The 13,535-nt window shown below is 35.0% G+C and overlaps 2 protein-coding genes across 6 annotated transcripts; one reads left to right on the plus strand and one right to left on the minus strand.

Annotated features, from left to right (window-relative positions):
* Nucleotides 1-949: 949 nt before the first annotated feature.
* On the plus strand, nucleotides 950-7,764 carry LOC107419310 (ABC transporter A family member 2). The gene is made up of 16 exons (XM_016028069.4): nucleotides 950-1,503; nucleotides 2,308-2,539; nucleotides 2,651-2,820; nucleotides 2,940-3,125; nucleotides 3,251-3,346; nucleotides 3,433-3,633; nucleotides 3,758-3,917; nucleotides 4,006-4,238; nucleotides 4,544-4,661; nucleotides 4,784-4,860; nucleotides 5,065-5,154; nucleotides 5,271-5,414; nucleotides 5,505-5,810; nucleotides 5,909-5,989; nucleotides 6,272-6,448; nucleotides 6,578-7,764. The coding sequence occupies exons 1-16, from the start codon at nucleotides 1,135-1,137 to the stop codon at nucleotides 6,836-6,838; spliced, it is 2,901 nt and encodes a 966-aa protein (XP_015883555.3). The 5' UTR covers nucleotides 950-1,134; the 3' UTR covers nucleotides 6,839-7,764.
* Nucleotides 7,455-13,316, minus strand: LOC107419309 (protein IQ-DOMAIN 31). 5 transcript variants are annotated; one of them, XM_016028066.4, is made up of 8 exons: nucleotides 13,168-13,316; nucleotides 12,965-13,003; nucleotides 12,329-12,429; nucleotides 11,829-12,125; nucleotides 11,241-11,444; nucleotides 10,694-10,774; nucleotides 8,223-9,594; nucleotides 7,455-7,894 (listed from the first exon to the last, which is right to left on the minus strand). In XM_016028066.4, the coding sequence occupies exons 3-8, from the start codon at nucleotides 12,410-12,412 to the stop codon at nucleotides 7,863-7,865; spliced, it is 2,070 nt and encodes a 689-aa protein (XP_015883552.3). In that variant the 5' UTR covers nucleotides 12,413-12,429; nucleotides 12,965-13,003; nucleotides 13,168-13,316; the 3' UTR covers nucleotides 7,455-7,862. The 5 variants fall into 5 exon arrangements, with proteins under 5 accessions (XP_015883552.3, XP_060670187.1, XP_060670185.1 ...); XM_060814204.1 differs by lacking the exon at nucleotides 12,965-13,003 and having other exon boundaries at nucleotides 11,829-12,122; XM_060814202.1 differs by lacking the exon at nucleotides 12,965-13,003.
* Between the last annotated feature and the right edge of the window lie 219 nt (nucleotides 13,317-13,535).

Below are 13,535 nucleotides of genomic sequence, written 5' to 3' on the forward strand. Positions count from 1 at the left end.
TTTGACTAGAAGATGAGATAATCAAAAAATCATGAGATAATCAAGACTTTATATTTATAATTACCCATTTAGAGTATATCTTAATTATAGACAAACACATAATTTACTATAAATATAAAAGAAAAATTGTAAGAAATCGTAGTTTATTTCAATAATTTTATTCAATAATTTTTGAAGTGAAATATGATGGGAATACTTGTAATTGCTTGTGATTTTACATACTCTTGCAATTGTACTTCTATATTATGTTATATTTATTATATAATATTATATTACGTGGAGAAGTTTAATTCATCATCAATTGTTGTACATTTGAATGTCTTCTTTTTTTTTTGGTAAAATAATTGCCTTAAATAAATCTATGGCCAAAAAGAAAAAAAAAAAAAAAAAAAGAAGAAGAAGAAGAAGAAGAAATTCCCTTAAAGAAATCAAAGCAGATTTGTTTTAAACCATGAACTACTTTATTGAAATTTCAAGATTATATGTAAATTGTAAATCTTTAATCTCATTGATTTGTTTGTAACATGTTATAGTAACAAAATAAATCTAGTACACCCGGAAAAAAGAAATAAATTAACCTTCATCATTCACCAATGGTTGTTATAACTAAATGATTATTATATATTAAAAAAAAAAAAGTCACTTAAAAATTTTTTTTGGTCTTTAAGTTGGATTAAACAAAGGATTTAATATAACTCCACCATATCTCCAAAGTTATTTTCTTCATTTTCCAATTTTTTGGGGGAAATTCCGTGGAAATTTCATCCTCGAGAATATCGAGGAAGCTCACTGCTCGTTGACTTTTGACTGAGATTGTCCGAGCAAGCGAAATTTTGGCCAGTGGCAAAAATCGTTAATAAAGCAAATACCATGACCAAATTCCCTTCCACAATTACCACCTTCTCAGAGCCTTCTAATATTACAGCAACGACAACCCAAAAAAATAAAAAACCGAAAACATCGCCTCTTACAGCTCCGACTATATATATATATATGTACATACGAATGTATGTATAGGTTTGTGCATATATATATATAGACTATATATATAGACTCCATACTATATCAGAAGAGAACAAAATCTGAGAATCCAAATAAACCACCACCATTTCTTTTTTTTGGTTTTCAACCAAAATGGATTCACGGAGAGGATTTAGGTTGCTAATCCAGCAATACAAGGCGCTGTTGAAGAAGAACCTCTTGCTTTCATGGCGGAACAAGAGGGCGACTATCCTCCAGCTTTTCTCTTCACTCTTCTTCATCTTCCTCATCTTCTGCATACAGAAGGCCATCCAAGCCAGCTATTCGTCATCGTCTGATTACAAAAGCACCCCCGATCCTAAACCTCTGCTTTCGCCTCCAATTCCTCCTTGCGAGGACAAGTTTTTTATCAGATCTCCCTGCTATGATTTCGTTTGGAGCGGAAATGGAAGCGCTAGGATCAGGAGTATTGTCAGTGCTATCATGGCTAATAATCCTGGGAGACCCATTCCTTCTACCAAGGTAAAAATGCGAAATATAACTTAAAGAAACTCCGCTTTGCCCCTGCTCTTCACTTTTTGTGTTTGGTTTATGAGAAAATGAAAGAAATTTGAAGATGAAAGGTTCGAAATCTTATGTTTGTTTTGCATGGGAGTGTTCTTAATTTTTTTTTTTCTGCGAAATTAAAAAGAATTTTGGATTTTTTTACTATGCCACGTGGCAATTTTGGGATCGACATTTTTTGTTTCTGTTAGAATTTTTGCTCCTAATAATTGAAAAATTTAGGAAGAGATTCAATTAGGCTTTTTGACAACTTGGAAATCAGTGAAAATGAACTAAAATAGTCTGTATTTTAAGCTGGGTAATTTGAAACTCAGAACTCGACTATTGCTTGTGTTTGGTTTCCGAGGAAAAAAAAAAAAAAAAGAAAGAAAATGAAAATGAAATGCTAGGAATCTTCTGTTTTCATTGGCTGTATTTGTATAGCCATAAAAACACTTATGTTCTCAATTTCTGAGTTATTATAATTTTTCTGCTTTTACTGTGAAATTAATAAGAATTTCCCTTTTTTACCTGCCACGTGGCAGTTTTGCGCTCAATTTTATGTTTCTGTTAGAAGTATACTCCTAATATTTGACAATTTAAGAAGAAATTAAAATTGTGATTTTTTTTTTTTTTTTTTTTGGGGGGGTTCAATGAGGCTGTTTGGATGGTCAAAAAATCAGTGAAATGAACTAAATATAGTTGGTACTATGTTTTTCTTCAATTTGGGCATTTTGAGAAGTAAAATTATATTGGGTATGTGTATGGCTTTTCATTGTTCAGGTCAAGTCCTTTGCAACAAAAGAAGAAGTAGATACATGGCTGTTAAGCGAACCAATGCACTGCCCTGGAGCTTTGCATTTTGTGGATAAAAATGCTACTGTAATCAGCTACGGTCTACAAACCAATTCAACTTCAGTTATGCGTCGAGGAGAGTTTGAAGATCCCACATTCAAATTTCAAATCCCACTTCAGATTGCTGCAGAGCGTGAAATTGCTAGGGCTCTGATTGGAGGTATTAAAAGAATTTTATGAGTTTTTTTTTTTTTTTTTGGCTGAAATTTTTACCCGTTTAACATATCTGCATCTTGCATAGCACTTGTTTGATGATTCTATGCATGTACAGTCCCCAGCTTCAGCTGGCTTGTTGCATTTAAGGTATTTGCACACCCTGCAATGGACGTCTTCTCTGCAATTGAATCGGTTGGACCGGCATTTTTCCTTGCAACAGCCATGTTTGGTTTTGTGTTTCAGATGAGTTCTTTGCTCACAGAGAAAGAATTAAAACTCCGACAGGTACTGACTTTAAGTTCAACACTCGGTATGGGTTTCTTTTTTTTTTTTTTTTTTTACTTTTCTTATTAGGAGATCGTGCATATCGGTTATTTATTCTGCTATCTTGTTTCAATCTTCAGGCAATGACTATAATGGGCCTTTATGATTCTGTGTACTGGCTGTCATGGTTCACATGGGAAGGACTTCTTACAATTATCTCATCGCTTTTCATACTTCTATTTGGAATGATGTTTCAGTTTGATTTTTTCTTGAACAACAGCTTCGCGGTTGTATTCCTTGTGTTCTTTCTATTCGAACTCAATATGGTAGGACTGTGATTACTTGAGTATAGTTTATACTTCTATTCTTGTTATGACTTGTAATTATTTAAGCAAAGGCTGTTGTATAAACAGTAATCCTTATTCAACATTCTCTAATTTTTCTATGGCAGCTTGGCTTGGCCTTCTTCTTGTCAGCCTTTCTAACCAAGGCATCTTCATCTACGACTATTGGTTTCTTTATATTTATTGTTGGCTTTGTGTGCCAGGTAAGGTTTCCCTGTCCAATTTTAGAGGAAAAGGAGTTATCAGTAGAGACTGTATGGTAACAGTAGATTCCATTTTGTCATTGCAGCTTGTTACAATATTTGGATTTCCCTATGCTGAGGGCATGGCAAAGCCATTACAAGCAGTCTGGTCATTATTCCCGCCTAACCTTCTTGCTGAAGCTCTAAATTTGCTTTCTGGAGCAACTGCAACTCCCCAAGATACTGGGATCAGCTGGAGTAGACGAGGAGAGTGTGCACCGAACGACACCGAATGTGTGATTACAATTGTACGTAAACAAAACTGAATCTTCAATTCAAAATAACGGCAACACTTTCACTTGTCAATTGCAATAGCAATTGGTGACTTTTTCTTTTATTAATTCTTACATACCTTAAAATTTTGCTTCACAGAATGATATTTATTATTGGCTGTTGGGTACATTCATTCTCTGGTTTATATTGGCAATCTACTTGGATAACATTATCCCAAATGTATCTGGAGTGAGAAAATCTGTGTTTTACTTTTTAAAACCTGGGTATTGGACGGGAAAAGGTGGAAACAAGGTTGAAGGTAATTAAGCTTGAAAGTCAGTGTAGCTACTCCTCAATTCTCATTGTTAGCTGCTACTGATTTATTGGCTTTTAATATCTCTTTACAGAGGGTGGCATTTGTAGTTGTGGAGGTTCACTTCCACCACTGGAGCAAACACCTCCAGATGATGAAGATGTTCTTGAAGAGGAGAACCTTGTTAAACAACAAGCAAGGGAAGGCAGAGCTGATCAAAACATTGCAGTTCAGATACGTGGCCTTGTAAAAACATATCCTGGGACCAAGAAGAAAGGTTGCTGTTGCTGTAAAAGCAAAGAAACTCCGCCGTATCATGCTCTCAAGGTAAAAAACTTCTCTCAACTACGTTTTTTAGATTGCATTGAGAATGGGAGAAATTTCTTCATCCACTATTTTGTTGTAATGTAGTTTTAACACCTTGGTGCAAGGACCTTACTGATGTAGCAATTTTTTGGATAGTTGGCTGGAGTCTCAATTTGTTTGATTGTTAGTTTAAAGGGTCTAATTTATTAAGTGGTAGTTTTGGGCAGCCATTAGTCAGCTGCGTGAAGAAATATTCCTTGCATATTGCCTTGGGTATATTTATCACAATCAAGGCTTTTATTTATTAGTTTTAATAAAATATTCAGGGTGTATGGGTGAACTTTGCCAAGGATCAATTGTTTTGTCTACTTGGACCTAATGGAGCAGGGAAAACAACAACAATCAATTGTTTGACTGGAATCACACCCGTGACTGGTGGAGATGGTAATATGCTTATTAATGCTGTGTTTACCAATCAAATTACTAGTCATAAATTATAATGTTGAGAAGAGTTTAAATTATTCTGTCTTTGTTTGTCTGGCAACTTTGAACTGCCTTGTTAACAGCATTGATATATGGAAATTCAATACGGAGCTCCGTTGGCATGGGAAATATCCGAAAAATGATAGGAGTTTGTCCCCAGGTGACCTCTCTCCCTCTGTTCTCTTATTCTGCATTTTCTGTGTAACGTGCATGCTATGGACCTGAATGTTCGAACTGCACAAGTTTAGTTTAGTTTTCATCATTTAAAAGTTCCCCAAACTGTGCTTTTTTTACTTTTTTTTTTTTAAATTGTTTATGGTAAATTGAGATTAAACTTTTGTTTCTATTTTGTATCAATTTATAGTTTGATATTCTGTGGGACACATTGTCTGGTCAAGATCACCTCCAGCTATTTGCTAGTATTAAAGGCCTACCCCCAGCTTCAATAAAATCGGTACATCACAAACTTGAAAAGTTCAATTGTCTTGGAAATTGACTTCCATATTTAAGCAAACATGGATTATTGGATTCTTTGATTTGACTTTGAGAGATGCTTGTTCTGAAATGCAGGTTGTTGAGAACTCATTAGCAGAGGTGAAACTCACCGAATCAGCCAAAGTGAGAGCTGGTAGTTATAGTGGAGGAATGAAACGGCGTCTCAGTGTTGCAATAGCCCTTATTGGTGATCCAAAGCTGGTCATCTTGGATGAACCTGTATGCTGATTAGAACCATTTTTTTTTTTTCCCCTTTATAATAAGTTCATTTACTCCATCTGTTTGTGTGATTTACATTTCAATTTGTAGACAACTGGTATGGATCCAATAACAAGAAGACATGTGTGGGACATCATAGAGGATGCAAAGAAAGGGCGTGCAATAGTCCTAACAACACACTCAATGGAAGAAGCTGATATTTTAAGCGACCGGATAGGAATAATGGCGAAGGGTAAGCTCCGCTGCATTGGAACCTCAATCAGATTGAAGTCAAAGTTTGGGACTGGTTTTATTGCTAATGTGAGCTTCAATGGGAACCGCAATGGACAAACTACTCCCAGCAGGGATGTAGCTGATACACCTAATCATGACCCCGTGAAGCAATTTTTTAAACATGTATGTCAAAAAAAAAAAAAAAAATGAAAAAATAAAAATGATTCTTGGTTTTCTTACAGATGAAAGTTTGATTTCTAATTTGGAAATTGTTTTGACAGCATTTGGATGTATTACCAAAAGAAGAGACCAAATCCTTTTTGACTTTTGTCATTCCTCATGACAGAGAGAAGCTTTTGAAAGTAAGCATATCTTTTTCCCTTTCTTTTTTTCTTAGAACTTCTTTTTCCTTGAAATTTAAACCTTGAATTGCGGTTAAACACTGATCACTAGGGAAATATATCAATATGACAGATATAATGCTGTCCTATTATATGAGATAATTTTGTGGTGCACAGTATTATTTGCAGTGGAAATATATCTTTGCTATGCATCGAAATGTATTATTTGTGAACCAGTTGTTCTAATCACCGAAGGATTTACTTAAATTTTATTGCTTTCTTTTTCCAAACGTGGATGAGCAGAAATTTTTCGCTGAGCTCGAAGATAGGAAAAGTGAATTTGGTATAAGTGACATCCAACTAGGACTTACAACTCTTGAAGAAGTTTTCTTAAACATTGCAAGACAAGCAGAGCTAGAAGCAGCCACAGCTGAAGGAAGATTAGTAACTCTTAATTTAACATCCGGACCTTCAGTCGAGGTAAAAGCTCAATTTGGCCATGAACTCAGAAAACTATATGTATATATATATATATATATTTTTTTTTCCTTTCTTTCAAAATGTTGCTTTTTTTCATAAAACTCATAATCAATTTCAATGATTTTGCAGATACCTGTAGGAGCTAGGTTTGTGGGGATTCCGGGAACAGAAACTGCAGAAAATCCAAGAGGAATTATGGTTGAAGTATATTGGGAGCAAGATGATACTGGGTCTCTCTGCATTTCTGGCCACTCAACTGAAACTCCAGTGCCTCCTAATGTCGAACCAACACCTTCCCCTCTGGCATCAACTTCACGCAGGAGTCTCCGCAGAGGACAGGTCCATGGATTTGTCATTGACCCCAGTCTAATTAGTAATGGTAATTTTTGATAGAAATATATGTTGTTTTGGGTAACTATATATATACATATACATATATATATATATATATATATATATATATATATATATATATATATATATATTGTATTTTGTATTTATATATATATATTGTATTTTGTATTTTTGTATTTTGGTACAAATTTTATATCTTTTTTGGTAACTACTTATATATATATATATATATATATATACGTACACATTGTATTTTGTATTTTGGAGACTTTTTTGTATTGCATTTTGTACAATTTTTTGGTACCATTTTTGACAATGTTTCAGAACGTTGAATTTTTATACATAATTTTGTAATATATTGAGATTATTCGAGTGAGTTTAAATATCTAATTAATGCCTATAATCAAGCTAAGGTGCACCATTTGGATCAAAACAAGAAAATTTTCAATGAAACGTTTGGAATTACAGGATCAATTGCTAATACATCAGTTATGCTGATAAAAATTCATAGATTAATTCATCAACGATAAATCTATAACACATTGTAAATAGAATGCAAATCAATCGTAAGAAGATAAATTTGTCTTTCAATTCAAAATGTTTTCATATATACCATTGTATTTTCATTGCTAAGGCCAAACCAAGATGGAAATTACTTGAAAGGACATCTCAAAACGAAATGAGTCTATCCTGGAATAACATAAACAAACATGAAGGTGCATTTAAAATAACAATCACCATACAATACACCACGAACCTCCATAAACCATGTCAACACCAACCACGGCTTAGAATGAACAAAAGGAAGAGCAGCACTATAAAACTTAGAAACCCTATGATGTACATTCACTCCCAAACACCCCAAATGCAGGAAAATCATAATGAATCTTTGCCCCACACAACCATCTAAACTTCTATAGACCCAGTTTTACAGTTTCACAACACCTTTTTTTTTTTTTTTTTTTTTTTTTAACCACAAAAACATAAAATCAAAAGATTCAAACATGAATAATCAGCAACTTAATGTTAAAGCTCCTGCAAACCAAACTGTCCTTGTAAATCACCTTCTCCACTCAGCCTGTGTTACCTTTGCTGCAAAATCAAATAATGAACGATATACCATTAGTAGGCAGGGAGAGGTAGTTAAATATCATGTCTAAAGTTTTGATCCTAAATAGACAGTGGTTCATACTATAAACAGACGAACAGAAAATTGTTGACATTCATGACATATTTAAACGAAGAAAAGTTCCATTAGAATTTAAGCAATGCAAACAAAATGATTTATCTTAAGAATGAAGCAGCTCAAAAATTTAAGCAAATCTTCCATTTATTTAAGAACACTCATAAGAAAAAGCTTTCCATCAAGAAATCTATAGATGTGCCCATGGAAAAACAAGAACCAAGAAAAATATCATACCGTTTCCATCTCTTGAAGACGACAAAGACTTCTCACTTTTATTTCCTCCTTTCCCACCTGTTTGAACCAGTCTCTGCGTCCTTGGTGACTGTGAACTGATTTTGCTATTAGTTGACGATGGCAGAGAATGACGGCGAGTGACATTATTTTTCTCACTCGCATCTTGTACAATCTTCGGGGAGCCATTTAATCTCAGTTTTGCCTTCGCAGATTCAGTTGCTGCCATATAGCTTGGCAATGTAGGACTGCTCTGTACCCCTGAACCATTTTCTACGCGTTCTTGTTTGGCTGGAGTAGAAGATTTCCTGCTGGATTTCTGGTTGTCACTGCTGGTTAAGTCATCCTTCTGGTTCAATCCCCCATTTGTTTTAGAAGTATTCTCCTCTTTGCCAGTGCTCTCTTTTACAACCTTCAACTCAAGCGCAGCTTGTTCATCAGAGATAATTTTGTCTTTTGTATTGCTCTCTGGTGGTGGTTTTGAATCTGTTGGAGGTAGATTGCCTGACGAAACATCAGGTAGCTCTTTCTTCATCAATGGTTCAGGAACTGTTTCCACAAGAGATATGTTGGATGCAGTAGTAGTCTCTTTCTTCATCTTCTCACTGGCATTATTAGGACGTGATGGCTCTTTTTTTGGTAATGGTTCAGGAACTGTTTCTACAAGAGGTATTTTGGATGCGGTATTAGTCTCTTTCTTCATCTTCTCACTGGCATTATTTGGACGTGGTGGCTCTTTCTTTGCTAAGGGTTCAGGAACTGTTTCTACAACAGGTATGTTGGATGAAGTAGTAGTCTCTTTCTTCATCTTCTCATTGGCATTATTTGGATGTGGTAGCTCTTTCTTTGCTAATGGTTCAAGAAACGTTTCTACAACAGGCAGGCTGGGAGGATTGGTTGTAATATCATGAGCAGAGGTGTTCAAAGTCTTTTCCCCAGTAGTTTTTGAAGTTTCAGTTTCAGCATCTGACACGACACAGTTCTCTACTACAGGGTTATGAACCTTTCTCAAGCTACGTTTAACCTTTTCAAGTTCATATTGTGGATTTTCCTGCACTGGCTCTGCTGGGGCCGACTGAGTTGAAACTTTCCTAAAGTTACGTTTGGGTTTGTCAATCTCAGAGGGTGCTTGCGCTGTGACATTTTCAACAATTGCAGGTCTCCGTGTTCGCTTTGACCTGCTTGTTTGAGGTTCTACAATTTGTCCATTACTCTGCTTCCTCTGAGATTTCAAATCTCTAATTTTCTTTGGTTGAGGAGCTGGCTTCCAGAAATAGGATCTTGACCAACGCGCTAACCAGTTCAAGACTGAATTTGGATCCCCAGATTCATAATGTACATTCAGTGGCATCACTGTACGTGATGGAACAAGAAGCTGCAGCAACAAACCAGAAGTCATATACAATTTGGAAAAACCAAAGACAAGGGATAATCCCAATACAAAATGATAATGAAATCATTCGATGTTTCTTCAACGACAGATGCTAGACAATCTACCAAACTCCTCAACCCCAAAGGTTTGTTGTTCAGCAACAAAACCATTAGTTTGTCTGTAATCTGCTTATTTTACAAATTCTGTCAGAGTAAACTGCACATGCACACAGAACAAAGTTGTAAAGTGGATTTACTGCATCCTATGGGAGAAAGGAATAAATTTTATCTTCTTAAGTTTCTGACACAGAGTAATAATACATACAGAGGCACAAAATTTATTTACAACATTTTGCTTAGCCATGTGAAGTGGAAAATTTTTTTTATCCTAAAACTAGATAAGACCCACATGCAAAAGCAATCACAACCAAATGCACACAAATAGAAAAGTGATACATCATTTGATATCAGATTTTGGAGGACTAAGTTGGTGACTTTATCATTGATTAATACACATCCAGCAAGCAAACTCTTAGCCTATTATGTGAGACAGTATGAATAACATAAACTTCCATGATATTCCAGAACTCAAGTTTGGTATTAAAAGTTTGAAATCCTTTGAAATCTTGCTATAATGTTATCATCCTGCCCGTACTCTATTTCAAAACAACAGAATTTAAACCACAATTAACCTCATTGGTCTACCAAAATGAAGAAATTAACGAATCATCAAAGTTTAAAAGTGCTGGTTGTAACTTTATGATTTAGGTCCCAACACTCAATTCCGGTCTTATGATATGCAAATATTAACCAAAAAACAATATCAATACCTTGATTCATAGAAAAACTTGGTAAGCACTTGAATCCTCTTAAGTAAAAAAAGAACCACAGTATCCTAATGTGAATTGCTGAAGAAACTATTTGCAATCATTTTATGAGTGAAAATCAGAAAATAGAACCACCATTTAAGAACAAATGTTGTACATGGACCAGTTATACCTTAAGAGTTTTCAATTCAAGGTTATATATTGTTCAAATAGTCAAGCAAACAAAAGCAAAAGAAAATGTGGGTACCAGCAGGCTATCAAAATTGTTTATTATACCTTACGAATGAAAATGTTTGGTGACAGTTTTGCCATTTTTGTTGACATGCCAACTCCAACAGAATCCACAAGCTTTCCACCCTGATGCACAACATAATAAAGGAAACAAACGAGAGGTATTTAGGCATCTGTAAAAGGCAAACAATCTACCTCCAACAGAAACAAACAAACAAATAAATAAATAAAAGATAAAAGTATCTGCCCTTTAGCTTGTTTATCGTGATTCTTACATAAATTTATCTCCCAACTAAACAATATTTACGAAAGAATAATGAGGCCCATCAATGTGCATGAACCCATCTATGCCATTTAAGAAGCAATTATTATTTTATGGCAGCGCACAACCCTTTTGGGGTTCAAATCTTTAACAAGACTTACCATTACCTACTTAATTTCCATTCATGTGGACCAGATCATCAACTAGTGGGCACATAAAAATTTAAATGTGTCAACAGTCCAAACAAAATGCATGAGTACAATGGCAGACATAAACATATTTAAACCAAACAAGAAGAGAATACAAGGATCCTTGCTCACAAATATTTACCAAAGGCATTGTTAGACTGCATCTCTTTTGCACTTCAAGCCCAACATCAGAATGTCTAACTCTTATACCACGAACAAGTGCCTGAAACTTGACAATTCCCAGCATGCTGCACAGAGTAGCAACAGCTTGTCGCCTAACCAAATGCCCACGAATGAGGGCCTGCAACCTAATGATACCATTGAGCGCCCGAAATGCCCGGCGAGCCTTCACAATGATATATCATCATTAGTGCTTTTTATAAACCATAATCTCTCTAGAAATATAGGTACTAATGAAAAATAAAACAAAATGAAGCAAAAGATAAAGATTATTCATTTTGCATCCAGTTTAACAACAAAAGCAAACAATTTAAGCCAAACAACAAACGAAAGTTCTAGAGCACCCAAGTTTCTGCAATGATTTTTTGACAGGATATAACATTTGCAAATCTTGCAATTCCATGTTTCAAGTAATTAAACTTTAACAACTATAATCAAGACCAGAGTATTTAATTATGTTTTATACTTTGACTAGAATGAATAAACTCCCATTATAAAGAGAGGGAGGGTGGGGGAAGGGAGGGAAGTAAAGCTTCAAATAGAAAATTACCAGATAACCCCTAAAAGCAGCCTGAGCTTTTGTTGCAGCTTGCTCTTTCCTAATTTGCTCGGGATCACAGGGTACTTCTGGGGGTGTGGATCCTTGTGCTTCTGTATCTTGACTTGCTGCCAAAAGTATTCCCCCATCATGTGATGCACTTTCAGCTTCCTTGCTCTCAAATTCTAAATTTCTTTCATTTCTATCAACTGTAATGGGGTCAGGATATGAAGCTACAGGAGGAACCGAAGCAAAATCAGCACCCGGTGCCTTAGCAGTTACCACCACCTCTTTCTCATTTGTAACCTTCTATATGATGATAAAAGAACACAGCTAAATCTGTGTAAGTTAGTTATTCTAATAAAGGTGAACTACGTATTTTTAACTAGTTAAGTTGAAGGGATAGCTACAACATAAATGAAAAATAAATATGCGCAAGGAAAAGGAAAGTCTGTATCAAATTTATTGTGGAAAATTTAAAGTTTGAACTGCAAAACAACAATTGGTATTACCTCTCTTCCTTTCGAAATGTTAGTCTTCGCTGACTTCTTACGAAATAAAACACCCTTGATCCATTTCCCTGGTGATTTTCCCATTGCAGGAAGACCAGGACCTGAAAAACAAAAACCTTAACTTTACCATCTGCATATTTTCCATGGAACGCAATTCAAACACATATAAACTGCAAGCTCAAATGACACCATATAATCAAGAAAAAAAGTACAAATCCATTTCAATTCCCATAACCAAATATGAAGCAACAGCACCAGCCTCAATGCAATTTCTAAATCAATCAGCTTCAAAACAATTGCATTAAAAGTTGTAGTCAAATCCATTAAGTCAAACACAATGCAATTAGCTTGGACCCAATTAACATGCTACAAATTCTGAGCTCCATAGTAGAATCACAATGCAAATATATCAACTCATTCCAAGCAAATTATCACCATTACCACTAAAAAATAACAAAATACAAATCTACAAAACAAACTACTTCTAACACACATTGCAAGAAACCCAAGATACTTACGAGATCTGAAACAAAACAAAATCAAACTGAAAATTTACAAATTACAAAACAACAACTGAAACTAATCCAAAGAATCAACCTACATACAAGGCCGAACAAAACCAGATCTGAAACTTACCTAACAAATGTGTGGCTTCTAGTACCCAAATCTACATACCTAGAAAAAACAATGGAAAACAAAACACCAATCCCTATCCATCAGAGCAATTTCGAAAACAAAAAATGCATGCAAAATGCTCAGATTTCCAAAATAACAAATTTCAAAAACATTTATACATAGAGAGAGATAGAGAGAGAGAGAGAGCAAAGAAGAAAGTGTACAATGAGAGAGAAACTGAGAGCTTGCAAATCAAGAAAATGCGATAGCTCCATCCATTTCCTTTTTTTTTTTTTTTTTTTTCTTTTAATTTTTTCGGTGCTTTGCTTTACTCTGTAGTCTGTACTCTCTCTCTCTCTCTGTCTCTCGGCTGGTGAGTCACTCAGTCGAAAAACAAAAATAGCAGAAATTTGAAAAAATACCAGATAAAATAAGACGATTTATCATCGCTTCTATCAAGTACTGCTTTTGATGGTTCGTTCTTCGCCGTCCAATTGGATTACTTTAAAGTCTCTGACGTAGATCAGAATATGATATTAAATCGAACGGCTGTAAGGGAGAGATTATTCTGGACATGACCATATGGGAAATT

Source organism: Ziziphus jujuba, chromosome 2 (assembly GCF_031755915.1).
Source record: "Ziziphus jujuba cultivar Dongzao chromosome 2, ASM3175591v1".
Lineage (NCBI taxonomy): Eukaryota > Viridiplantae > Streptophyta > Magnoliopsida > Rosales > Rhamnaceae > Ziziphus > Ziziphus jujuba.